We start from the raw sequence: 27,955 nt of genomic DNA, 5'->3' as shown, positions 1-27,955 counted from the left end.
CTGCTTGCATGAAATTTTGATTTACAAGGGGGGCCGGCCCTGCTTATGACCAGTAATGCCTTAGGTGGTACAATAATGCATGGCACGGGAACGATTGCTCACGAATTAAATGTCAACTCCGCTTACTATCGTGTGTGTTTGTGGATCCCGAGAGCTTGACATTAAGAGGTTTCCCGCTGTATTTTCAGTCCTCAGACATCCAGCAGAAGGTAAATGAAATGCTGCACCCCCTTGCAGCCACATTATTTGGCTTCATATTGCTGTGTCTGATGGTTAACCCCTTTTCACCTACTGCATTACAGTGAAACCTGTGTAATTGCCTGGCCAAATCAAGTTACCAAATCTAGGGGGGGGCTGATGGAAGTCTTTATATATGCATTCAGTGGTTTACTTCTGTAATTTTAGCTACACCTGACTCCGTCTTGTTTTGGTTGGTCCCTGTTTTAACCCATGAACAAAAACAGAAACACTCATGAGTGAAATATTCTATGCCTGTGTCATTGTTTTTAATTTAGGGCCTGCAGCTGTGACAGAAATTGGCTGGAAAATGTCATGCCAGTGTTTAGCCATTCCTGAATGCTTTCTTTGGCCAAATGCCATGTTGCTGAGCTGGAATTGATTTCTGGGAGCCCAGGTGCCATGAGGCAATCCTTAGCATATAGATTGTGATGATATAATGGTGGACATTTGGGTATCTCATCCTTTTGTTCTTACGATCTTTTGCCATGCTTTTATAGCAACATTGGGCCCGCACTTTACACAACTGTTATCCATACCAGCTGCAGTGTTTATAAGCTGAATCTCTAACATTGTGACATTTCGATCATCCTTTATTGCAGAAAAAAATATTTCTGACATTAATTTATGCTTTTGTTCTGCATCAATATATTAAAACCACACTTTGGTTTCAAGGCTTTTCAAAGTGTAGGTAAGGGCAATACTAGTTGGTGTGGATATGATTAAACAAGTCTGCCTCTTGAACTAACGTCGTAAACTAATTTGCAATCTGAAATGTGGCTTTGAACTTGGGTTGCTCATCTCCCAGGCAGCATGTTGGTATTGGGAACGATATTAATCAACCATTGGATTTGTGCAGAGTATTTTTTGTGAAATTAATTCGCAACCAAAAATCAATGCTTTCAAATTTGAAAATGGGTAAGCATTTACGAAATTGTCTTTCAAAAGTTGTTTATCTTGCATTTAACAATGCTCTTTCGTTAAACATACTCTTTACTAGCATCCCACATCACTTTTTCCACTTGGGAGCTCATTGGCCATTTACTAACGTTATTTCCACACGGCTTTCTGTGCTGCTCACAGTGCATTTAAATGCATCATGGTTTACTTCTGCCTTGACCAAAGACAATGGATGTAACTGGGTTGAGGGGGGAGGGTGTACTTCGAATGGAGAGAAAATTACACATTTTCACTATACTTGTCCACAACACAGAAAAGAAATGCAGCTAAGTGTAGTTTCAGCATCGCAGTTATTTTTTTTTAAGGAACACAGGATACACAAATTTAAAACGCACACGACAGTTGGCAGCACGCCACCCATTGGTGCGGATGGAAGCTTTAAAATAACATAATTAAAAACTCTTCCCTTCCTGTGCGTACATTCTGCAGTTACGGATGGGCAGATGTGCCGATTTCCCAATGCTGGGTGAAACTGTGGCCAACCAAAGCGTAGCGGGGTGTGGGGGGGGGGGGGATAAACTGCAGTTGCATCCACACTTTTGGCTTAAGTGAAAAGTGTAATATTCTCTGTTCTGAGAGGCAGTAGTGGGTCCTGAAAACAGGTGGGTGCTCTATGCATACAGACATTCTCTTGACACAGGTTTCACAACTTTTTATTTGTATATATCACTTCCCTCCGTAAGGTATTTTGGCAATAGAAGATGTAATTTAAAGTTTGTTTTTCGGGAAAAATGTGGTTAAGCCTGCATCATATTTGTCTTATGGACACTTTAATGGATCCATGACATTTAGTCATGTTTGCCTATATTTACTGAAATTTCATGAACGAGTTGTGAAATATACACTACTCTCAAATACATTACATTGTGTTTAGCATGTGTGTTACTTATGTTGTAGTATTAACTATGCGAGAGGCATTTTTTGCAAGTAATATTGTATGACGTGTATTTGCATTTAAACAACAACGTATTATTACCTTTATAAAAACCATGTTTCAGATTGTGTAAGGCTGCATAATAAGTAACACAATGCATAAATCGTACATTGCTTTCACAATTTATAACATTCAAGAAAAAATCCTAAATTAATGCGCTAAAGAGCATACATTGTTTATTGCGATGACCTAAACGTGTGCTAACTTGCAAACAGTTTATCCTGTAAAGGTCCATTATGCCAAATCGAGTTGAACATCACAGACGCAGGTGTAACAAGGAATTTATCTTTTACTTCACATTTTTCTTCGTGACCTTTTCAGTTCCATACATAATTTGTCAATGTACTCTTTATTCCATTCTGTGATCATTCCCTTCTGATTTGCACAATACCTTTACCCCCACTACCTGTTCTAAAAAAGTGAGCACGGCGAACGGCTCGTCTTTTTCTGCATGCCGATTCACTTTGGGCCCCCAGAGCACAGATGGCAGCAGCAGCAGCAGCGATATGGCTGTGGGTAGCATCCCCCCCAACACCCCTCTGTCCCTGCCCACTACGTCTTCCCAAGCCCTAACAGTGCTCGTGGCTGTGTGCAGTCCCCAGACATTTACAAGAAGGTGAACGCCACAGGCCACCCGCTGTACAGGCGGCTTGTGCACACGCCGATGGACCTGTGCTCCATTCAGAAGGTAACCATGCAGAGTTGCCTGCTTTGCCTGCTTGCCTGTCTGCCTCCCTGCCTTGCCTGCACAGGTTGTTTGCCCTGCAAAATGGGACGCTCGTTGCCGTTGCAGGAAGGAAGTTGTGTGTGTGTGTGTTTTTTGGTGACATGGTCTGACATACTCATTGGTTCTTTCGGTAAAGTCACGTAGATAGAAAATGAATAGATCACGTGACGTTTCGATCGCAACACAAGCAACCGTCATCAGGCGAGACAAACACAGCAGGAGAACTGCTGACGCGTCACCTGATGACGGTTGCTTGTGTTGCGATCGAAACGTCGTGATCTATTAATTTTCTATCTACGTGACTTTACCGAAAGAACCAGAGAGTATGGATTCCTGCAGTCACGAAAGCTTCAAATCAAGATTGACATGGTCTGAGTTTATTTAAAATAAGGTAGGAAGAAAATTGTCCATGCGCATGGGTTTTATGACACATTCCAATGTGCATTTGTCCTCAGAAGTAAATCATTAGCAGTATCAAATCTGTTTGCTCTCGATTTGAGTTTCCAAATTTTTGTCAAGCCCTTGATCAATTTGACTAGTTTTCAATAAGAAAAGTTGACAGTTTCCTGTGTTAATGCAATAGCTTTTTCGGTATACCTGTAACCATGGTGGGGGGGGGGGGGAGTGAAATTATTGCTCTTGTAGAGATCATCTGATACCTGCTGTATAAAGTTATGCTGCTACTGGGAGATGTATCTCTGGAGATGTAATTGAGTGGTTCGGAGTTTTATGCCATCTCGGAGTACTAGGATTTTAACCTATACAGCTGCTATTTAGTATATATATGGAATCAATATAGTTTCTAAATGCAGTGAGCCAATGATACCAATGAATGCTAAAACAAAAATCTGCATTTGGTGTATACCAGTTAGGGGCCATCCATTTAGTACGTATGCATGGAGGGGGGAGGGGGGGTTAACCCAAATGCGTACGCTTGCGTATGGGGGGGTCTACTGACAATGTACATATGCAATAATTTGTCTACATTGGCCTTCAAATTAGTTAGTCCGGCAGTAGACTATCTGTTTGCTTTAACAAGTTAATATTATTAATCCTTGATAATTTCTGCGTGGATTAAATATCGCCGTTCTATAGGATTCAAGGGTGGGGGGGGGGGGTTAAAAGTATGCGTGCGTACAGGGAGGGGGGTCAAGTTTTGACAGATTTTTGCGTTCGTCCTAAATGGATGGACCCTTATGACGACTCATGTTATTGAATTGCTGGGCATGTTAATGTTGTCTCTTTTGTGGATAAAAAGATGCCTTTTAATGGAACTCAAGAAGTAGTTTTGTGATGTAATTTTCCAGAGCGTTTCACGTGAAAAAATATTTTTCTCGTATGATCCGAAGAGTACAGTTGTCTAATACAATGTGAGCAAAAAATCTATTTGTTTTGGAAAACATAGAATTCCGAAATATTGTTTACTAGTGATGGAAAGCACAAAAAAAATCAAGCATCGTGGTGCTTATAATATTTGGTTATTAAAATTATATCTTGCGTTGGATCTTGTGTAATTGGTTGACATGGCTGCTGACCATGTGTTTTCATTGAGCTGCTTGCAGTATCGACTCGAGTGATCAGAGTATCTATAGAACATCTGCTCCTCACTTTGCTTCTGTCAAGCAGTTCCTGTGTCGTGGGGTTAAACTTGGAGCACCTTGTGTCCTGATTTAGAGCCAGACTCGGAGGTGATGGTGTCAGCATATGGTTGCCTTTTTTAAAGCAGTGACTTGAGAATCGATGTAAGGTGATGGCCTTGGTTGTTGTGCCGTGTGTGTGCGCTCATGACTCGTGCCCTGGCTTCAGAATGTGGAGTTATGCAAGTATCGGACGGTGGATGAGTTCCTGAGTCATGCACAGCTCTTGCTGCATAACGCCGTGCTCTTCTTTGGAGGTGTGAACAGGACATGTCACTTTTTTATGCTTGGGATTAAGTTAACATAATCTAGCAGCGTGTAAACTACAGACACTGCTTACCCATATATGGTCCAGCTTTGTACCAATCTACAGATGACGCATATACACGTTTTGTTTCCTATAGATGTAAATTAAGATATTTTGTCCCTTACGTACGTTACCACATTTACATATATAATGTCTTGCTTGGCTTTGGTTTATTAAAGGTGTTCTTGTGTGACATATAGTTCATTGGAAGTGTATTTTTGTTATGTCTTCTGCAACAGAAATAAGTCCTCAGGCTGAAGTGTCCAAAATTCTCTACCGGGACACAAAGCATGAGGTGGGTGTCCTTGGTATTCTTGTTCACCTTCCCTGCATTAGCTGAAAGTAGTTTGCGCACCCATGTATGAATGTAGCAGATTGTCTCTGAAGATGCTAAAAAAATCCATACACACTTTAGCCAGTCCCACCTTTATAGCTAACAGAGCTGCTTATATTCTACCAGGAAAACCACTGTATTGTTAGAATATCGTAAACTTTTCTCAAGTGCACCAGAATTTTGATGTTCAACAGCAAGGCGTAAGGTTAACAACTGGTTGCTTATAACCTAATGTGCATGGGCAGCTTTCCCTGTGAGCTAGTTCATAGTGCAACTAAATGGGCCCCATGTCCAACAGTACAGGATCCAGTTAAGAAATATATTCATATAGCACTTACAGAATGTCCATTAGCCAGTGGTGTTAAAGCTAGGTATGAAAATATATACCACAAGCATTGCCTTCGAACTATTTAACCCATAAATGTCATTGTTTGTTTGTGTGTCTGTCCGTGTTTGTGTGCGGCCGGGGGAGCGATAGTGTAGCGGTTAACGCGCTGCGCTATGAACCTGGCGACCCGGGTTCGATTCCCGTTCACGGCCAACACCAGTGACGATTATCTGAGCCGGTTCCGGGCCTCCCCTAGGTGGACTCAGCCTCAAATGAGTTCCTGGTGCAGTGTGTAAACATTGCCACTAGGGAGACAAAGGCGGTCGGGCGTGGTGCTGGCCACCCACCCCCTCGTGTACCGTTCCAGCCTTCATAGGTGCTCGCTAACAGCACTTGCCCCTACAGACTGTTAAGGCTATATGGGGGATCTTTGTCTTTGCTTTGTGTGCGGCCGAAACTTGCAAAGGATTTGGCTCGCAAACCGTGGGGTTTACGTAAAAAAAAAATAGCCAGGTACCACGCCGTAAGCCCCGCGGTGAGCCAGCGCTATTTGTTTTCCCATCCGTCAACTTTAAAGTAGTTAAATTAGCGATTTAGTGCGGTTTTTGTTTATTTATTTATTACAAAGCACGCGATCGACCGTACAAACTCACACGCTTTCGGTCGGGGGGACGGACCCTACCAAGTTACACGCGTTCGCATGGGGTGAGGGGGACATTTTCTTTTGCGTTAAAAATACACAAAACGCTGAGGTAAATTCTTCAGTGTGATGTCCCAGCCCCACCCCGATGCGTGCAGTTACTGCTATACAGTCGGTAGATGCTTCCACTATAGGCAGTAGATATTGCTGCAGAGCGGGCAGGGGGATCGTGGCTGGCAGGGGGGGGGGGGTGGCAGCCCAGCCCCAGCCTGCCAAGGTACCACCTCGGCCGGCTGGGCAATCTAGGCAAGGCCGGGGGCTCTGCACGGGACTAGGCCTCACCACGGCAATGTTAAGCCATATTTACTTGTTTTCGCTCAACTCATGTAGATAGAAACCTATTATTTAAATAATCACCTTGCAAATAATACATTTATTGTTTGTGTGCGGACAACTAATATTTCTATTTCTTGCTTCTTTCGCTAACCTCATGTACATAGAAAACTATTGTTATAAAATAAGTTTGGAAATATTAAATGATTAATGTTTGTGTGCTGACAACTAATATTTCAAAATTAAGTTGCTAAATATTCAAATATTAATGTGTGTTTTTATGAAGCTGCGCCAGTGTACTGGTAGTCTGTAATGTGGCCTGTTGCCTGCTTATTAATTAAAGTCAGTGCACTGGCAGTCTATTATCTACACTGCAAATATTGCTATTGGACAGGGTGAGTGTATGCCAGTCTATAATCTGTTTCCTGCTTCTTTACCTCGGTTAGTGTACTTCCAGTCTTTCATGTAGACTAGCCTGCTTTTTAAGCTGCTGACTGTATTGCCAGCTTATGATGTCGACTTTAGCAATGCTTCTGTAATTGAGTCAGCATACTGGCAGTCTATACTCGAAACTGTTGCCTGCTTCTTAACTTAAGTGTTCATACCGCTGCTCTATAATGGAGAATAATTCTCGCTTCTTCAATGCATTTCTCTTGTTTCGTTTGCTCACGTCACGCTATTTACTGATATTTAGTACTGCGATGCTGATTTCTATGTTATACTGCTTGATACGTTGGACTTTCTTAGCTACAGCCGATTACATTTTGTCTATCATTTTGTTACATTGGTGGAAAAAGCTCCTCCGGCAGACAAGGCTGAGCACATATATTTGTGTTTTCAGACTAACAAAAGTGATATCACTCTTGCCACATTACACCATTTTGGTGATTAAACAGTGGAAGTAACATCAAATGGAATCTGATACACATGCAGTGTATACAACAGTCCTGCAAATAATAAATTATTTGCAAAAATGCATTTAACTCCTTGCAGTAGATGCAAATTATTATTTGCATCTACTGCAAGGAGTTAAATGTTAAATGCATTTTTTAAAATCTATTTGTGTTTACATAGATTAATACCTTAGATATTTGGCTAACTATCATTATGGGACCTCCCTTTCCAGTATCCAAATATAAGAATAGGTTTTACCCTTTCTGGCAATAAAACATGTTAAGATGGTAAAACACCAAACTGAAACCTTTTGCAAGGAATCATGTCTGCATTAACCACATATACTTGTGGTGAACATGCAAACAAAAAAACATGCTCTGATAGTATGATGCATTGTCTTTGAAACTGATTGGTCCACACCAGAGACAGCTTTCTTTAGAGTCTCGTCTCAACAGTGTTAGACCAGAGTACGCCAAAAGGCGAACAGCGATTCGAACAGAAAGGGTAAAACCGATTCTTATCACTAAATATCAGACACAATTTCAACCGAGAAGATGGTTTCAAATTAAGCAACCATTGGAAAGATGTTCTCAATCGAACCAAACATTAAACAAATTTTCAATGGTACAGTATATTTTTTCAAGTAGTGGTACCCCAAACTTTCGCAGCTGCTTAAATTCCCCTTTTCACACCATCAATATGTAAACTCCCCCTCCCCCCCTCGCCGGTCTGCACATGTTCACCCCCTCTACACCATTCATCATGCTAAGTCCGCCAATTGAATGCTATTTTTATGCTAATTCCTTTGTCAAGGCACCTTAATTCCTCTCACACAAGCTTAAAGGTCGCGGTCTGAGCTTGGCTGTGTTCACTCCAGCGCTGTCCTCGAGACAGTCTGGTCCCTTCACCTGATGAAGGCCAATTGTGTTGTGGCCGAAACGTCGTGATTTTTGTTGTTTAATTTTTTTATCTACGTGACTTTAACGAATAGAACCAAAGAGTAATATCTACATATTTAAAATGTATTATCTTGTGGATCTCCTTGAAATTGTCAGGTTGGGAACCGCTGGTATATGTAATATCATCTGAGGATCGGTGGGCATGGATGTGTGTGTGCACAGCAGCATGACAAATAAACCCAATGGTGTTAAATGTGTATTTTATAATTTGCATTTCTTGGAAATGTGGGTAACCATACAGGGGAATGAAGTTCATGCTAATTCATTATTTTTCCCCCATTGCAGGTGGATGAGATGCTGCTGTGCAAGATCTGTTTTTATATGTCCAATGCCCGGCCGGAGAACTGGTTCTGCTACCCATGCGTAAGTCAGCCCTGCTCTTAGGTTGAGATTTATTTTGCGCGCATGCCATGTGCCAGCATGCCAGCAATGTGAATTGATATTTTTACATAGGAATTACAATACAATAATTACATTCCTACAAGAATTGCCCATGGTAGAATCATGGGATTCAAATACAATTTATGCAGAAGTGAGCCAGCATGACTGTCAACACATTTAATATGTTATAACGGTCATACAGTATCTCTGAGTATTACATTAGCATACTTCCACTGCAGCACTAATCATAATCTTATATGTCTTTGTCTTGTGCTATGGTGGTGACTATGTCGGTGCAAAATGACTGACAAATCTGGCCTATGGCCAAGCCTGGCACAGACCTCGCCTAACCCTGGCACGAGTGTCGTGGTGACGGTGGCACTTTCGCATTTGCGAGAGACTGCTGTGTAGCTGTTGCGGTGCTTGTGGCTCGCTCTCTTGCGTGGTTCGGAGCTGAACAGGCTGTGCCGGCTCTTCCTCGATGACACTGCTGCTCTTGCTGGGCTCCTGCTCCTTTGCAGAATCCACCGCACAAGCTTGTGTGGGCGCGCATGAAAGGCTACGGCTGCTGGCCGGCCAAGGTGATGCAGCGTGTCGACGACCGCGTTGATGTCCGCTTCTTTGGGCACAACCACCAGCGGTGAGGTCCTGCAGTAGGCTTCTGTTGGGCTGGGTTGGTGACGGCACATGAACTTATAACAAAATAAATAATGCTGCCTTCCCACATTTGTTTCCGTGTAATAAAAACAAAGTATTTTCACATTATCGGCTTCACGGCCTTCTGGGATTGCATATCATCAGCCGAATTGGTGCAATGCAATTATAAATTTGAGTGGTTTCTAAATTCCAGTGTCTCGTCAGCAGTCAGACATGCTTGAACCATTCATTATGGCCGGTGAACTTTTTTTCCCGCTGTAAGGTATATTCCATTTGCGATCTTGTAATGATGTTAATACATTGCTCATTGGAATACTCCGCGAGTAGTTCTGTCTCAATGGCCTCTGGGAGATAACATCAGAGAACGTGTTTCTGAGGTATTTTTACCTGTGCCTTGCTAAGTGGGCACCTTCCCACATGCCCTGTGCTCAAGGTGATTGTCGCATGGCATGCAAACTGAGCTCTTTTAAACGTTCATGCTGGAATAAGATGAATTCTGTTAAAACCAGAAACAATGTTCAGCCTGGATTCTCAACCACCTTCCGGTATGCTTTGCACATTCACCCTGTTTTAAGCGTAACATTGTTAAAGCTTTTGAAAATGTATGGAACTCTGTGAATGCATAGAGATAAAGTTCAACAGCTTTATTTGTTAACAATACGTTATTATATAATTAACAATTTCGTTCAATGTTTGGTGCTTGGAAAAAGCCATCAACTGGCCACCTGCAGAAATAATAGAAATACTCCTCTTCTGGGTTATTTCGGTAAAGTCACGTAGAATGGAGATAAAATAATAAAAATATTACCAGAATAAAATTCTCATGACGTTTCGGCCACAACACAAGTAGCCTTCCTGTGTTGTGGCCGAAACGTCGTGAGAATTTTATTCTGTTATTATTTTTATTATTTTATCTCCATTCTACGTGACTTTACCGAAAGAACCCAGAAGATGAGTCCCTGCAGTCACGAAAGCTTTAAATCGAAATAGAAATACTATTTCATAGTTATTTAGAATTATATTTAACCAATCACAGAAGTTTACAGAATTAATCATTATGTTTTATATATTATCAATTTATACAGGAATTATATTTTAGGCACCATCATCAGTCAATGAGTCAATGAAAATATGAAAGCTAAAATACACATAGTTAATACGTAGTTTGTTTAATGCATTATATTACAAGTCCCCAATAAAAGAGCTACTGATCTTGTAGAATAACCAAGTTTCTACTTCACTGAGCTAAGTAATAATTTCTGAATGAATGCTGCTATTTAAGTACTTTCTAAGATTCTCAGAAAGTCGCCAGTAGCCGTTGGATGGGATGTCGCGAACGTACTTGTCACCGAATAGCAGTGACATGCTGTGGGCTCGTGGTGCTGTGCTCCTCCTCCCGCTCAGGGCGTGGATTCAGGAGGAGTTCGTGCGCGACATCTCGGCCGGCATGCATGAGCTCGTGATCAAGCGCAGTTCCGGCTGGAGCAAAGCGCGCACGGAGCTCGAGCGGCACCAGGAGTTTGTGCGCAGCGGCAAGGTGTGGAAGCTGGGCGATGGCGAGCAGCGCTCCTCCGACGACGTGGAAGTTGGCATCTCCTCATCCTCCATTCCCTCCATCTCGTCCACCAGCTCTGAGCAGGTGTGCACCATGGCAGCCCACTGGTGGGACCCATGTCGCGCGAAAATACACTGACCCGTGGCAACAGGGTCTAATAGTGAAAGTTCAAGTGTCAACTTGCTCAAATTTACATAAGGCACAATCCTATGTCGGTGGCCTTGGAAGCACTGCTTCAGGGTGACCGCTGTTGGGCTTTATCAACCCCTAACCAGGGATTTGAAATTGTAGCGTTCTGAACTACATACATTTTAAACACATTTAGCTGGCAGGATAATAATATAATAAACGATTGATTCATGACAAATTGAGGAGGAAGGAACACAACTAGAAGGAGGTCTCATGGTTGTCAAGAGGCACCTGGTTCCTGGTTATTCACAACTTGGACCTTGAGCCTCAAGTCCCATGGGACATTTGTGGAGATCATGACGACCCAGTGCCGGTCCACACGGTAATAATAGTCATTTAAAGTAAAGCAACATTGAAACGGTTGTTGATTCTCAAGTGTAGAAGCACTCGTAACTCTAGTCATTAAAACAACATACAAAGTGCACATCACAATCTCATATGTGGTAAATTAACTATTGTACTTCGAAAAAGACATTTGAGGAATCGTAGCCATGGCCCAAAGGCAGTGTATTCGCCGCTTTTTGCAGAGGTTCGCAGTTCAAAATGCATGCGGTCTGCTTCACAGTGGTCGTTAAAGATCGCTTAATGACATTTGAAATAAGTAGGTCATTGTGTGCCAGCGTCTTGGGTCCAAATTTGCCAAATTCCTAAAATGACCCACAAATTGCTCAATTTGGATTACACATCGTAGGCATCGCCTTCTACTAGCAGACTAATGCCCATTTGCAGGCCAGGTGCTGAGCCATCTCCTGTCACGCAGGGACCACTGCCACTGGGGGTGCCCTTTCAAATGTTTGCTCTCAGATTCCTTGCATAAAGGGTGCTTTATCAAAGACAAATGATTTAAATATGATGTAATTGATAGCATTTTATACTAAGTAACTGCAAATGTTACACTTTATACACTCGGAGTTGATTAAACAGCATTAGAAAAAAAACAGTTTCACAAAGTGAATGGTTGAGTGAATTCCACAAGTCTAAGGACCTTAAAATATGTATGTGTTTTTTACAATGCCACACATTGTGACACTTTAACCACGTCTGAACTACGCACAGTCAAAGTCGATGGTTTTGTATTGCAGTGCTCCACGCTAAGGTGTAAAGTCATGCTGTACAACCTGTCTTGCATTCAGGCAAGGCTGCAGCATGAACCTAAAGCTAAGAAGCCAAAACTTGCCAAGTATGACTCCAACTGCAAAGAGGTATTGCCTAAGCACGTGCATGGGAGTGGTCAGGAATCAGGTGTTGGCACATTACACTGATTTATCCATTCACGTCCATGTAATTTCACCTCGCGTGCACACTTGTTGGTGTTTGTATTGATGGGCTGCCGTATGCTAAATGTACATCATTATATCAATTCAGAATTGTTGCATGGCCACCTCACGTCAGGTGATCCTGAACAGCATGGTCACTTCTGGGTATAAATTGTTCTGCTATCCTATGCACCTCATTCAGTGACTAATGAGGGAAACTGGACATTTCAAAAAGAGTGATGGTAACTTCTGGAAATTAAATTGAAATTAATGAATTATTGCAGTTCAAAGTCACGTTGTTTAATAGATCCTGTAGTGGTTTAGTGGTAGCGGTAATGTTAACCAATTACGTACAACGGATGTGAATCGATTAACGTTTATGAAAACCGGGTTTAAAGTACTGAAAGCCAATTTAATTTTGTAATTATATAAACAAAAATGCCACAAACTTAAAAATAATTTATTGTTAAAAGGAAATACCACTTACAGCCTAATGCATTTAAGGACAGCTTGGAATTTGCAATAAAATTAGCGAATCACCTGTCAAGTTCTACTCAAGCTGAAATAAGGTGGCATACATAGAAAGTTATAGATGTGTTGATTATACAGGTGATTTGGTGGAGGCCTTTATCCAGCAATGGATTGATCATGGCTGATGTTCAGATGCCTGTATGGGCATGATTGTGTAATTGTGTTTATTGCACATGGTCATGACATGCTTGTATGCCTTGTTCTGTGTTTATACGTTGTAGGATGCTGTACACGGTGCACGCATTTGCATGCGTCTATTCATGTACTATTGTAATTACATCTTGCCTGTCTGTCATGTATATATGAGTACACATTTGCATGCCTACATAAGTGAGTTGAAAACATGTGGTATACTCTAACCATCATAGAATCCTTATGAATGGCAACCCTATCTGGCAATTCCTTGCACTTCGATTTTAGTCCCCAAAGTATGCCTTCATTTTCTGAAACCTTTGCTCTGAAATTTGACTTGTATTAAAATGAAGCAACATCCTTCACTCCGTTTTAAAAAATGGCAAAAAATTACGACAAACTTGGCAAACATTGACGCAATATCACAGTCAAGTGTTTATACGCGCACACGAGTGTGGACCAGGACAAACCTTAGTTTATGGCCATGAATTTCACATTCCTAATGAGAGTAATTCCTAATGAGGTTCAGTCCTTCCATAAGACAACATTTTAACTTGCCAAAGTGCTACTTCCATAAAAACTCTCAAGTGTCTGACCTGCACACTGTGGTCAGAATTTAAACTCTTCCCCCACCCAGCGTGACTGCAGCGCCAATGCTGATGCCGCATTAACTGGCCGGTCGTGCGTGCCCTGTGCATCTCTTGTCATTTTCACAGCGCTCCTGCGCGCCGCGTCAGAAGTGTGAGGAGGCGGAGGTGGAGATGGAGTGCGTGAGCTCCAGCCAGGAGGTGCCGCAGGCCGCGCCTCCCATTGAACGCCTCTCGGTGGGCACGCAGACGCGTAGGGCCGGTAGCAGCGGCGGCACCAAGACACTGCACCGCGGCACGCAGACCAGCTCGGACTCGCCCTGCCACAACATGTGCCATGAGAAGTACAGCAAGATCTTTAACGAGTTCAAGGAGCGCATGGAGGGCGACCACAAGCGTGACACCGAGCGGCTCGTCCGGGAGGCTCTCGAGAAGGTGAGGATAGCAAGAGCGGGGAACAGTGTTTTATTGTAGTTCTTGCCTCTTCGTGTGTGGTAAGCCTTGGTGGACTTTCGACTGCATTGGCTGAGAAGAGAATGTTGTTGTGAACCACCCACGTGCATCCCCGTGTAAAAATGAAAGTAGATGTGGCAAGCAAACTCCAGCAGTTTCTTGTCCCACAGTCGCGTGAAGGACTTACACGGCATGATAAAGTGGCCAAAGTGCAACTGCATTTTTCTGAGTCGCCCTCGTTGGTGTTCTTTCCATTAAACGGGGCCGTTTTTTTTTCTGCGCACACAGCACTTGTTTAACACATACGTTCTTCTCGGCATCTGTGCCACGTGCACAGCTGCGCAGTGAGCTGGATGAGGACAAACGAGCAGCGGTGACCAAGGCTGTGGCGAACCTGCAGGCGGAGATGGACAAGAAGTGCAAGCAGGTGAAGGAGAAGTGCAAGGAGGAATTTTTGGAGGAGATTAAGAAGCTTGCCACGCAGCACAAGCAGATGATTTCGCACACCAAGAAGAAGCAGTGGGTGAGTGAGCCATCTAGCTGGTTGCTTTTTGCCCGTTACGCACATTTGTGGCAATTCACGCGAGCCTGTCATCGGTATATTCCAGGCTGGCTTACATTATTGAGTGACTGTTGTGGTCTGTGGGTGGTCAACACTCCGTGTTCCATCTTAAGCGGTATCTAAAGCTGAACCTCATATCTGTGCGTGTGCAGTGCTACAACTGTGAGGAGGAGGCCATGTACCACTGCTGCTGGAACACATCGTATTGCTCCATCAAATGCCAGCAGGAGCACTGGCACTCAGAACACAAACGCACTTGCCGTCGCAAACGTAGAGACTAAACTAGCCAAACAGGAGGCCTCTCCATTCCTCATGCCACCATTCCCTTACCCATGTTTTAATATTCACAACTTTGGAGGAGGCTTTTCCAAACAAATATACCTTCCCTAAAAATATTTAAACTGCACCCACACCAACATTCATCCTTGACAAACACAAATTGTATAGATTGGAAATACACATTTTAAAAAAGAGTCTTGTAAGACCTCCTAAGAACTAAATATCCATAGAATTATTTGGGGGTTTAGTTCTTATTCAATTTTAAGGGGTTTAAAGGAGCTAAACAATGAGTTTTAGTACACACGTTAAACTCGGTTTTCATAGTTGATCATGGACACTCTCCGAGTGGATACAATTGAACACTGTCATGGGAACCAACTGAATATTCAGTAAATTATTAATTATGCTTTTAGTTCCAGTAGGGGCTCTTCAGGGGGTGATGGGAAGCCTCTATTGCATCAAATGACTTCTGCTCCCATTTCCTCGGTGAGATGTATAACCAAGCCAGTCGGAGAGGGGCAGGTAACACATACTGCATCTGCGAGTAAAGTACGGTCTAACAGGACCGACTCAACGGATAACAATGGCAAACACAACCCAGGCATTAAAAGCACAACTGTGCATTTAACTAACCGATTCTCACACACGCAAAATCATTATCCTAATTCTTGAAGAATTAGCCTTTTTCCTGGGATGGAGGGACGGACGCAGAGTCTCTCATGACAAGCTATAAAAAAAACCTCATACTTTGGTCACAAACACAAGCTGATTGGATACAATTGAACCAATACCATTGAGTTCCCTGACTGCTTTTTCACTGGAATAGTGTTCCAATGTCTGTGTTCGAAGCATATACTGGTGACCAGTCATGAAAACCAGATTTTACGCAAGTACTAAAAATCGCTTTTTCTTGGGTTCCTGTTTAATCATAACCAACGTATGAAGAATTTAAGCTAATCTCGTAACAAGTGGGATTATCTATTTGATTTTATTGAAAGGGCATTTTGCTCTTTGCAAACTGATTTTATTTTGAAAGCCAAAGGGAATTTTATATCAGTACTTCAGATAAAGGTTATGTTCCATTTTTATTCCACTGAATTTTTTTTTTACCCACAACTTTAAATTAATTGCATTTCAGATTCCATAGACAGAGCAAAAATATCGTTCCACAGCACACTGCATAATACCTTGGCTTTTTAAAAAAATATTTAAAATTAAACAAAAATGTGTTTATATTTCATATTCCCCCCCCCACCACATCTTATGAATTTAGGGTTGGGATGATATCACTTCTCCTAGTGCATATACCGGGGAATTAAAAGTGTAATCCTGGATTCTTTGATCAGTCTGTCTGTCAACCAGAATTTTGGGTTGGAAAAGTAATTCTGTGAAATGCACTTTTGCTGGGCCCTATTTAATCTCTTTATCCTTTTCGCACTTAGTTTTGATATGAACATCATTCTCGTGTGTTCCACCAGCCTGTCCCATGATAAGACTTTTTTTGTATCTTTTTGCCTATGTGCATTCTCAACTTGCAATTACGAAAAAGCTTAATAAAGCACACAATTGCGGCAAGTTCTCGATTGATCAAAATACTGTGGCAACTAGGTTTTTGAATCGATTTTTTTCTTTCAATAATCATTTTCAGAATTATGGATTGCAAATTTTGTAATCAATAATCAATTCGTTCTATTTTTAGTAACGATTTTATCGATTTGGTGCACGTGAGCATTTAAACTGCACGGTGCGTTCAAATGCGGTTGGCCACTGCCAGCAATCACAAGGCATCAGCTGCAGGGTTCATAAGTCTCTCTGGGGTACAGATAGAACAGATGCAAAGGCAAACGCAGGGCTTGAGCTTTTAGGTGTGCCGATATGTGCGGCAATCCGAAAATCAATATTTTATTACAATCTTTTATGTGCATGCATAATGTGCATGCAATTATCCATAATGCTCAGAAACCGAAACAACCTTAGGGAGAACTCACTAGGATCTCAAGTCTCTTCTTTAGGGTTCTCTGTATTCAACAAGTGACATCGTTACATTGTAATACAGGCTTAAAATTAAAAGGTAATAGTAAATAAGTAGAAAACTAAATTGTAGTGAACCAAAAGTAAGCCAGTCCTGTTCTTGAGGGTTTATTTGTGCACAAACGAGGTTCTTTCTAGTGGTACGGCAGAGTAATGCTATCACTGCGTGATAAAAAATTAAAGATTGGGAGCCAGAGCTGTTTTGTTGGACACTTACCAGCATTGCCTGTATGTGCAGTAGACAGAAGCCAATGACGCATTTCATAAAGGTGATAGGCCAGCATTCTGATGCCATGACATTGTAATGCAAAAAAAATAATAATACAGTCACATGCTCTGGTAAAGTTATCCCTTGTGTAAAGTTTTAACCAAGTTTTATATACATTTTATAGCAACCTATTTCAATATTTGACATCTGTACATATAAATGTGTTAAGTCAGTTTTGTGTCCAGATTTCTGAAGTGAATACATTTGCATGGGTGATGGTCCCTTTAGTATTAAGTGTGAATATGTGTATTATATTGAACTCCTATGTTTAATATTTTTCACCAGCAGTGCTTTAACATATGTCTATCACTAATATGTATCTTTTTCCTTTTTAAAAATTATTTTAACCTTTACATGCTCAGCTTTGTTTTTAACATTTATTGCACTATGCATAGACATTTGAGCCTCAGGCATAATTGATTAACTTGTCTTGAATAGATTAATGCTCCGAAGGGTGACTAATTTAGCGGCTGCCACGTCACTCGAGTTTGACAATCTTTGGCCTTCCCATGCCAGTGCCTCTTAAACACACTTGACAGGTGGGAGCTCACCCCTCCCCATAGGAAGGGCGGTGGCCCCCTCACCTCTGGTCCAGAGGGGAGGGGCAGGAGTTCCCGTACCTCTGATTAGTTGTATGGGCTGGTGCCCAGAGTTCTGTTTAGGTTCCGTGCATTTATTGTAGTTGGTTGGCAGTAGTACCAGGAAAAGGTGTCTTGGGGCAGGTAGCCTCTTCCCAAGGGGATTGCGGGTTTTATCTGCAGCATGCTGGCCATACTGGACAAGTCGAGGACTGCCGGCAGATGGAATTGGCTGGGCATGGTGTATGCTGGTCTGAAAGATATGGCTGCACATGTGGTTAGGTGAGGAGAGGCGTGGTGGAAGCTGCTGACAAAAAGGACAAAGGGAAAAAAGCCAACACTGCAGGATCAGACCTTTTTATACTCAGGACAAGATGGCCAAGATATGTTTTGGAGGCCACCACGCTGATAGCCAGCCAAGACTTTTGTGGAGGTCTTCAAGGCGCTCCATATGCAGGCCCTCTTAGTGGCGCCTATAGTGGCAGTCGTATGGACCAGTTAATAGCTCTCCCTGATCCGAAGCTTCACGGGACCTCCACTAGTTAACGTGGCGGGAAAATTACTGTGTGCGAAAGCCTTTAAGTTTATTGGAATATGGTTGGTCAAGACCGATGCCAGTCTTGTTGGCTGTTCCACCAGGGTAGCTCCGTTCCCCAAAAAAGTCATGTGTTGGAATTGGCTCTTGGGGGGATTTGTTCCATCGATTTTTAAAAAAAAAGTATGTTAGCAATGAAATGTGACATGCTATGTGCGGGAGGTTGCATGTCACCGGGTTCACTGATCATTGTATCACTGGAAAATAGCTGTGTGACCAGAGGTGAGGGGGCAGCCACCTACCAAATGCTTTTATATTTCCACGGTTTTGGCGCTGGCACGGGAAGGAGTTTTAAAGATGATCAACCGGGTATGGGGTGGCGGCCACCTGTTAAAAACCGGGCTTAACGTGAGTACTAAAGCCCTGTATATAAATGAAGCTTTCAGCTGCTGTGCTTTAGGAAGAGGGACCACAGAGCTAGTGAATGGGCTTAAGGGCACCAACATGAAAATCGCCTCTTACCATTGCAATTTGCTTTTAATAATCTTGACGTGATGACCGGTATCATCCCAACCCTGTTTAAATATAAAACTTAGTTAACATTACTAATGGCTCAAATGCTCTGATAAGACTCCTTACCACTCTTGTTTAAGCAGCAACTTGCTTCCCTTGTCTGAAAATGAGCAGCGATTGATTATTCTGCACACGTGAAACAACGTTGATGAACAGCAGTAGAGCCATTCCTGCAGCTTTTGTTTTATTGTACGAACGCATCATGTATATAATTACTGTATATTCAAATATGCTATTGGGCACGCCGCGAGATTAAACTCTTTCGCAGGGCATGATTTTGCCTACTGCAGATTTTCCCTGCACCTGTGTTAAAGGTTTTGAGAAAGACGTGCAAGTGTTGGTGACGAGCTGCAGTGTCGGGTTGTGGGTGTGAATAGATCATAACGGTGCCACGGAGTGTTCAGACTCTGATGAGCATCAATTTGGGTTGCCCTTTAATGCTGCCCAAGGATGATGAGGCCATCTGACAGGCATTGCCCCCCCCCCTTTTGACGTGAGAACTTGTAAAATATCTGCTGCCGTTTTGGCCCAGAGAAAGGCACGATTGTAACAACTACAATTACACCTATAACAGTTTTAATGATCCTAAATGTATCAATGCCATTGTGGAGAAATATTTTCTTTTATATAGTGTTTGTTTTTTTGTAATGCTTACAATGAAAGCAAAAAGTTGTTCGAGGCACCTGGGTAGACTGGTGTTCCTTGGTTTTGCTTGATTAAATAACTCGTTTTCACAAGCATGGTCCTCAGGTTGTCGCCCATGACAATAAAAACATTACAACAATTTTACACCATGCAAAACAACGTGTAATATTTTTTTGTACTTTACCACCAAATAGAGCTTACTGCAGAGCTCTTGTGAAAACAAACTTTTATTCACATCGCCCTCCGAAACCATTCCTCATTCACTGCCTCCAAACCGTCCTGAATGGAGAGTGTATAAGTTAATGTATTTTCTTGCTTTTATTTTAACACCATCGTATGTTATTTTGGAGTAAAAAAACATGTAACCCAGCTTTGTAAATGCTATGTATTGATCAACTTCCAGCTGTATTTAATAAAAGCTTTATCGTGCGATTGCAATATTTTCGCTCCTTAAAGCAGATAGGTGTGTGATTTGTGCATCTGAGCTATCCCATAGTAGGTGTCGTAAGGCATGCGTTCATCAGTCCTCTGCCCTTTCCTGCCTGTCGCGGTAGGAAGGTTCAACATTTGAAGAGGGAGAAAGCTTCGCAAGTGTAAAATAAATGTACCTGCTTTTGCTCCACTGTTTTTTTTTCAATTAAGCCAAGTTGATTGCATTTCCCAATAAAGGTAGCTTGTTTTTGATTTAAAAAATCAATCACCACTCTTCGCGTAACCGCTTTTAACGCAGTTGTGTACCCTGTAATTTTGCGCAGGTTAAGTTGCATTCTGTATTCTGGTTTTCATGACTGTGCCTGTTCCAAACCTAGTAAAATAAATGGTTAACGGTGAACATAAGCACATGTGTGGCTGTTCCTCTGCACAATCCCAGAAGTTGCTCAGTGTTTGAAACGTTTTATCTATTAACAATCGAGGTGACCAGGTGTCTCTGGGGGTAAGATAGTCCTCGTATTGAGCTAGCACCCCTGAGGGACTCGGTTTGAATCTGGGCAACAGAAAAAAAATCACCTAATCCTGATTATTCTGCTGCACTTCTCGGCACTTCTCAGTCATTGATTCCATCCCATGCCAAACATAGAGCAGGAAAGTATACGATCTTTATTGTCCGAGTGAAGGTCCTTCCTCGGTCTCGTACTGTAGTATCACCAAGGAGTACTGGCATCACATTTGTTCACGGAACACTAGCCATGGTGCCTCCAGTTAAAACGTTCAAACCTAACAGATTATCCAGCATGATAATTTTAAGGTAAAATGACTGAGCACACGACATCCAGAATATACATTGCCAATGAGCTGTCAACAGTTTTGGGCAAAAGGGAATACATTTTATTAAAATTTAATGCCAATACCATTTTGTGTCTGTACCTTGGTGAGGTCTGTAGAACTGTCTGAATAACTCATCAGTGGCCAAAATGGTTATGCAAAACACCTGGACTTTGGTTCATTGACCCTTTTTTCTACATCAATTTGGCCCCCCACGCACGAGTCTCCTTTTCATTACATTGAGTATTCCTGCAGGGCCGCAGAACGTTTGCAGAGAAAAGATTGTGCCTGCCCCTGTCCCCTGAGTTATCCTGCCATCCACCCACGAATCATCACGCTGCTAACAGTTCTGCTTGCACTTTTTCAGCTCAAACGCATTGGCAGCGGATACATTCCCGATTAAATGGAACAAGGGCTGTCTGCATGCCTTCCCCACCCTGGCGTCTGATCCCCAGGGTCATTGCCAAGATCAGGAGGAACAAAGAATCGGTATTAGTAATCACTGATGATGTCCAAGACCACCTATGCCAGCCTGGATGTTGCCAGTCTTGGAGGATCTTTTTCACAGGAGCAGCAGACTGCTTGGATGTTGAGAGGGTGAAACTGGCTTCTAGTGTTCCCCGATCAAGTACAGATGCTCTTGCGAAGGTAAAGCTAGCAGTTCATGGGCAGGGTAGATGCCTGCAACTGAAATACTTTTACACACTGGTGTGTCCAGGAGGTCAGAACCTGTTTGCGTGCAACCTAGCAATAGCTAACCACCTCCAGGAGAAATTCCAAGGTGGCCCGTTTGAGTGTCTGTTAAGGTGCACTGATAAACCATTTTGAATATTTACCATCAAGTGACCTATATTCCAGCGGTTCAGCCCCCTATTCTTCTAAGGCTGCCGAGGGCAATGTGCCAGCTTGGATGTCTCCATTGCACCTTGGTGTTGGATGTCTTCACAACCACATTGAGCCCATGTCCATGACAGCTCTTATTGACTCAAGACTACAGTGAGGGAAAAAAGTATTTGATCCCCTGCTAATTTTGTACGTTTGCCCACTGACAAAGAAATGATCAGTCTATAATTTTAATGGTAGGTATATTTGAACAGTGAGAGACAGAATAACAAAAAAAATCAAAAAAAAACGCATTTCAAAAATGTTATAAATTGATTTGCATTTTAATGAGGGAAATAAGTATTTGACCCCTCTGCAAAACATGATTTAGTACTTGGTGGCAAAACCCTTGTTGGCAATCACAGAGGTCAGACGTTTCTTGTAGTTGGCCACCAGGTTTGCACACATCTCAGGAGGGATTATGTCCCACTCCTCTTTGCAGATCTCCAAGGCATTAAGGTTTCGAGGCTGACGTTTGGCAACTAGAACCTTCAACTCCCTCCACAGATTTGCTATGGGATTAAGGTCTGGAGACTGGCTAGGCCACTCCAGGACCTTAATGTGCTTCTTCTTGAGTCACGCCTTTGTTGCGTTGGCCGTGTGTTTTGGGTCATTGTCATGCTGGAATACCCATACACGACCCATTTTCAATGCCCTGGCTGAGGGAAGGAGGTTCTCACCCAAGATTTGACGGTACATGGCCCCGTTCATCGTCCCTTTGATGCGGTGAAGTTGTCCTGTCCCCTTGGCAGAAAAACGCCCCCAAAGCATGTTTCCACCTCCATGTTTGACGGTGGGGATGGTGTTCTTGGGGTCATAGGCAGCATTCCTCCTCCAAACACAGCGAGTTGAGTTGATGCGAAAGAGCTCCATTTTGATCTCATCTGACCACAACACTTTCACCCAGTTGTCCTCTGAATCATTCAGATGTTCATTGGAAAATTTAGATGGGCATGTATGTGCATTCTTGAGCAGGGGGACCTTGCGGGCGCTGCAGGATTTCAGTCCTTCACGGCGTAGTGTGTTACCAATTGTTTTCTTGGTGACTATGGTCCCAGTTGCCTTGAGATCATTGACAAGATCCTCCCATGTAGTTCTGGGCTGATTCCTCACCGTTCTCATGATCATTGCAACTCCACGAGGTGAGATCTTGCATGGAGCCCCAGGCCGAGGGAGATTGACAGTTCTTGTGTTTCTTCCATTTGCGAAAAATCGCACCAACTGTTGTCACCTTCTGACCAAGCTGCTTGGCAATGGTCTTGTAGCCCATTCCAGCCTTGTGTAGGTCTACAATCTTGTCCCTGACATCCTTGGAGAGCTCTTTGGTCTTGGCCATGGTGGAGAATTTGGAATCTGATTGCTTCTGTGGCCAGGTGTCTTTTATACAGTAACAAGCTGAGATTAGGAGCACTCCCTTTAAGAGTGTGCTCCTAATCTCAGCTCGTTACCTGTATAAAAGACACCTAGAAGCCAGAAATCTTTCTGATTGAGAGGGGGTCAAATATTTATTTCCCTCATTAAAATGAAAATCAATTTATAACATTTTTGACATGCGTTTTTCTGGATTTTCTTGTTATTCTGTCTCTCACTGTTCAAATAAACCTACCATTAAAATTATAGACTAATCATTTCTTTGTCAGTGGGCAAACGTACAAAATCAGCAGGGGATCAAATACTTTTTTCCCCTCACTGTATTCCTAGTGGCCATTGCATTGGCCAGGATCGAGGCGCTCCAGTTCATCTTCCCAAGTCATTCCACTGGACAAGGTGCTTCTAAGAATATCAACTCGGTTCCTACCAATGGTGGCGTCTGCTGAAATGCCTGCTGCCGATTTTTGTCCGAACTGGAGGACGCTGCACACATTGGATGGACCAGTGGTGAAATTCTACCTGCTGATGGATAAGACTGGTGACTGGCTGGCCACAACATGTAGTTTTTTTTATCTGACAGATTAACTGTTGCTAAAGATAACCTTGAGCTGTAAAAAAAAATACATGTACTGTAGTGGAAAACAAGTTCACTTAATCTTCTTGGTTCTTTTGGTAAAGTCACATAGAATGGAAAAAAAAACATGAAATAAGATTCTCACGACGTTTCGGCCACAACACAAGTAGCCCTTCCTCAGGTGAATAAACAGGACTGTCCAGGAGACAGCGCTTGAGTGAACATTGCCAAGCATGGAGCGCGTCTTTTATGCTGTGTGGGCGGAATTAACAAATGAATTAGCATGTGACCCAGCACCACCACCGGATCGGAGGAGGGTGGCGGCTGGGCACACAGAAAAAGAAATAAAAAGAACAGCCACGGTGCGCTGCTCTGTCCTGTGTTGCGTTATAACTGTGCCATAAACTGGACTACTATACAATACAATATTATACCTTACAATCTAAACTACATGGTATAATATCATATCCATAGACAAAATTCCACCTTTGAATTAAACAATGTGTTACTATACACTACCCTATACTTTAGACTATAAAATATTAGACTTGTAACTTTACACTGTCTTATTCTATCAACCCTACTATATACCACACTGCTGTATATTCACTATACAATTACGATACTATATATTGCCTTATGAATTATGTTAAACATTACAATGTTATACTATTTATTATTATACCGAATGCTATAAACCATACCATTGACCGTATTTTACGGTGACCTTCAGACCGCAGTCCTTTTGCTGGCACTGCCTCTTAATACCTTTCACACGACGGTCAATGGTATGGTTTATAGCATGTGGTATAATAACTAGTATAACATTGTAATGTTTAACGTAATTCATAAGGCAATATATAGTATCGTAATTGTATAGTGAATATACAGCAGTGTGGTATATAGTAGGGTAGATAGAATAAGACAGTGTAAAGTTACAAGTCTAATATTTTATAGTCTAAAGTATAGGGTAGTGTATAGTAACGCATTGTATAATTCAAAGGTGGAATTTTGTCTATGGATATGATATTATACCATGTAGTTTAGATTGTAAGGTATAATATTGTATTGTATAGTAGTCCAGTTTATGGCACAGTTATAACGCAACACAGGACAGAGCAGCGCACCTTGGCCGTTCTTTCTTTTTCTGTGTGCCCAGCCGCCACCCTCCTCCGATCCGGTGGTGGTGCTGGGTAACATGCTAATTAATATGTTCATTCCACCCACACAGCTTAAAAGACACAGTCCATGCTTGGCAATGTTCACTCAAGCGCTGTCTCCTGGACAGTCCTGTTTATTCACCTGAGGAAGGCTACTTGTGTTGTGGCCGAAACGTCGTGAGAATCTTATTTTATGTTTTATTTTTATGTTTTTATTTACATTCTACGTGACTTTACCGAAAGAACCAAGAAGATGAATCCCTGCAGTCACGAAAGCTTTAAATCGAAAGTTAACTTACTATAAATTAAAGGTCACACAAATGCAAAAAGCAGCTTTACCATTTAATGGCTTTCAAAATAATATTCAGTTTTAAGTTTGGCTGGCCATTAACACTTACCACATCATGACAAGTATATAATTAATTCATTTACTGGTCCCATTGATTGTTCAAAGACTTCTATAAAGTATTCATATAGCAGAGATAGCTTTTATTCATCTGGAAGCACATTTACATATTCCTACAAAGTATGTTAAGCAGACTCAGAAGAAGGAATTGTGAGTGCTAATATTGACTGTTTAATATTGAATCGTTGATTTAGCATAATACAGACTGCAATCGCATTAATCACACAGGCATATCGTATGTGAAAATGCATCAAGTATCACGCAGTTTGCATAAACAGCAAAGTTGCACCTCTACATATATATATTTAGTGTGGTGCTTCTCTTCCTATCACTTCCTCTACAGGCTCCATCATGGCTCGAATTTAATCACGGACACTTAACAAAAAGAACAAGACAGCAACCGTCACCCAACTCGCCTCCTTTCAGCAAAGGCATTCAAAAACCCACCGCTGTTTTAACTGCAGCTCAAGGGAGCAGCAGCATGTCACAAGTGGGGCAAAGCCCCATATAGACGAGTCAACCGCACCGAGAAACTCCGGACGCACATTCACGTCTACTTCTTGCCAAGGCTCCACAGAGCGTCCAGCTTGCTCAGTGGGTCATCAGGCCTCTCTGGGGCCTGTAGGCCCCCGCCAGCCTGTGGGTGCGTGAAGCTTTGCCGAGTGATTTTCTGCCTCCCCCCCTTGATGTTCCCGTCGAGCGTGAAAGCCTCGGGGCTGAGAGTGGCCAACAGGTCCAGCGTCGAGGCTCCGCTGACATCGCCGACCGCCCCCTTGGCTGCAGCTATGCCAGGAGCGTGTGCTGCTTGACGCCCGACACCATTGCTACGTGGCTCACCAGATCGTGCTGTCTCGGCTCCACCGTTAGTAGACTCAATCGCAACCGACGATGGCGCCGGTGTTGGGACAGCCTTGATCGTTGTGGGACCATCCTCCTGCGCGCAAACAGCAGCAGCTGTCGCGGCAATGTCGCCGTTCGCTGGTGGGAGAGGTGCGTCAACAACTACCTCGTCGGCAGTGCATATCGTCGTTGAGGTGTGCGGGGGATTGCCTTCGCTTGAGGGGGGCGAGGGAGTGGCCGCTGCTGGCTCTAGGGAACTCTGTGGAGGAGATGGGCAGGTCTTTATGCTGAGCCGCGCCACCGTGGCCTGGATGGAGCTGAAGGAGAGGTCACCACCCAGCACTATGTCCTGAGAGTCCTGCCGCACTGGAGCTGCCGCCTGCTGGGGGACCCATGTGGGGAAGCGCAAGATGGATGGACGCAGGAAACAGGTGCTGTTAAGCTTGAATCGGTAGCAGCCGCGTTGAGCTACTGTTGACAACTTGTTGTAAAACACAGGCACTACGAGTCATTATATTATCATTGTGAGCCAATCTCAATTCATTGTTGGCATTGTCTCAGATTCACCGTGCTATACAAGCAGGTGACCCATTTGGCTGCCTTGCTCCAATATGCATTAGTCCCTGGGCTGCCACCTAGTGTTTCAATCACAAATTACAGTCAAGGGCCTGGGTGGAGGCCATGGGTCACTGCATATGAAAATTGCTTATTTTGCCCTGATTGAGTGATTGGTAATTAAAAATCCAACCCTCTTGTCTCCATCATGGCAGATGGACAAAAAGACAAGTGATGGTTATGCAGATTGGTAATTGCACTGCATTAGGGCTTGCACAAAGGCAGTGGTGCCTCCAACAGGGCAATGGCACCCACAAACTTGATTTTAGTAGGTAAGGCCCACTGAGCTATATATAGCTGATTTTTCATAAGCGACCTGGCCACAAATGATAGCTCAACGAAGTGGCTTATCACGTGGAAATTCAAAGCAGCCAAAAACGCTTAAACGCACGTTTCTAAACCTTCCGCGCCGTACGTAGCCAACTGCCCGAGTCTGAGGTTATGGTACCTTCTGGCTGGTGGTGACTGGGTGCTTCGGCGCAGCGACGCCGCTCACGTAGATGCCGTGCCGCTGCAGGACCTGCTCCGTGTGGCGCAGCACTACCTCGTAGCAGAAGCGCAGCTGAAGCTGGTGGAGAGAGCACAGATGAACGCTTCAAACAACTGCTCACAGCAAGAGTCATTTTTGCCAGAGTAAAATTGGATATGGCGTCAGCGATCATGCCCAATGGTAACATCCGAGTACCATAATGAAAAAGACAACGGTTAATTATCAAGGTTTGTACCTTGGCAAACTACGCACCTGACAAATGTAGCTGGACATGATGGATAAAATAAATCAATGTGAATCATGCAGATTTTTTTTTTACTCCAAAACACACTAGGTTGTGAGGAGGCAAGGAGATTGTAATATAGCAAGTGGGTTTTTTTAAACCCTTCTGTATGGACCTTGAGCATTATCTCTTCATATGCATGGGTTTTCTCATACTCCTGTGTCCTCTGAAATGCAAAATACTTCTTGAAATTGAACTAGCCACTGCAGGAAAACAGTCTTCATTATTGATTTAAGTAAAATATGAATTAAATATATCATGAAGCTCCGGTCATCGCACAGCGGCTTTTAGCTAACCATCGAACAAAGGCGGTCACTACATTGCGCGCTTTCAGATGCACTACTGCGGCTGTCTGGAACGCTCTTTCTTCCAATATTAGGAAACCGCTGGAGATCTGCACTTTTAAATCGAGATTGAAAACAATTTCTTTAGAACTGATTTTTTGTGTTTAGTTTGTTGTCCTTCCCTCACACCTCCAATGAGTACAGTTGGCTACGTATGGTGCTTAAGACGTTCAACATACATAAACTCTGCATTCAGCAAATGTTATATATTGTTCATCAATCAGT

The 27,955-nt window shown here is 42.8% G+C and overlaps 2 protein-coding genes across 15 annotated transcripts in view; one reads left to right on the top strand and one right to left on the bottom strand.

Annotated features, from left to right (window-relative positions):
- ZMYND11 (zinc finger MYND-type containing 11) overlaps window positions 1–20,339 on the top strand; it is a 73,318-nt gene extending 52,979 nt beyond the window's left edge. For 7 of the 12 annotated variants that reach the window (XM_076068156.1, XM_076068155.1, XM_076068160.1 and 4 more), the window contains 11 exons: window positions 189–209; window positions 2,727–2,819; window positions 4,665–4,752; window positions 5,042–5,097; window positions 8,576–8,653; window positions 9,193–9,311; window positions 10,733–10,967; window positions 12,155–12,274; window positions 13,708–14,013; window positions 14,369–14,554; window positions 14,746–20,339. In XM_076068156.1, coding sequence (XP_075924271.1) covers window positions 189–209; window positions 2,727–2,819; window positions 4,665–4,752; window positions 5,042–5,097; window positions 8,576–8,653; window positions 9,193–9,311; window positions 10,733–10,967; window positions 12,155–12,274; window positions 13,708–14,013; window positions 14,369–14,554; window positions 14,746–14,874 — 1,431 coding nt within the window. In that variant the 3' untranslated portion in view covers window positions 14,875–20,339. The remainder of the gene's footprint in view (window positions 1–188; window positions 210–2,726; window positions 2,820–4,664; window positions 4,753–5,041; window positions 5,098–8,575; window positions 8,654–9,192; window positions 9,312–10,732; window positions 10,968–12,154; window positions 12,275–13,707; window positions 14,014–14,368; window positions 14,555–14,745) is intronic. The other 5 variants (XM_076068157.1, XM_076068165.1, XM_076068159.1 and 2 more) reach the window with 3 other exon arrangements.
- A 4,742-nt stretch (window positions 20,340–25,081) lies between these two features.
- The window catches only part of PTPN23 (protein tyrosine phosphatase non-receptor type 23), a 31,854-nt gene continuing 28,980 nt past the window's right edge, over window positions 25,082–27,955 (bottom strand). For 2 of the 3 annotated variants that reach the window (XM_076068152.1, XM_076068154.1), the window contains 2 exons: window positions 27,062–27,181; window positions 25,082–26,380 (listed from right to left, as the gene is read on the bottom strand). In XM_076068152.1, coding sequence (XP_075924267.1) covers window positions 25,712–26,380; window positions 27,062–27,181 — 789 coding nt within the window. In that variant the 3' untranslated portion in view covers window positions 25,082–25,711. The remainder of the gene's footprint in view (window positions 26,381–27,061; window positions 27,182–27,955) is intronic. The other variant, XM_076068153.1, reaches the window with a different exon arrangement.

This window comes from Petromyzon marinus, chromosome 19 (assembly GCF_048934315.1).
Source record: "Petromyzon marinus isolate PM22_M1 ecotype Great Lakes invasive population chromosome 19, UKy_Petmar_22M1.pri1.0, whole genome shotgun sequence".
Classification (NCBI taxonomy): Eukaryota; Metazoa; Chordata; class Hyperoartia; order Petromyzontiformes; family Petromyzontidae; genus Petromyzon; species Petromyzon marinus.
The sequence above is the reverse complement of the archived record's forward strand: the minus strand, read 5'-3'. Positions and strand labels throughout refer to the sequence as shown.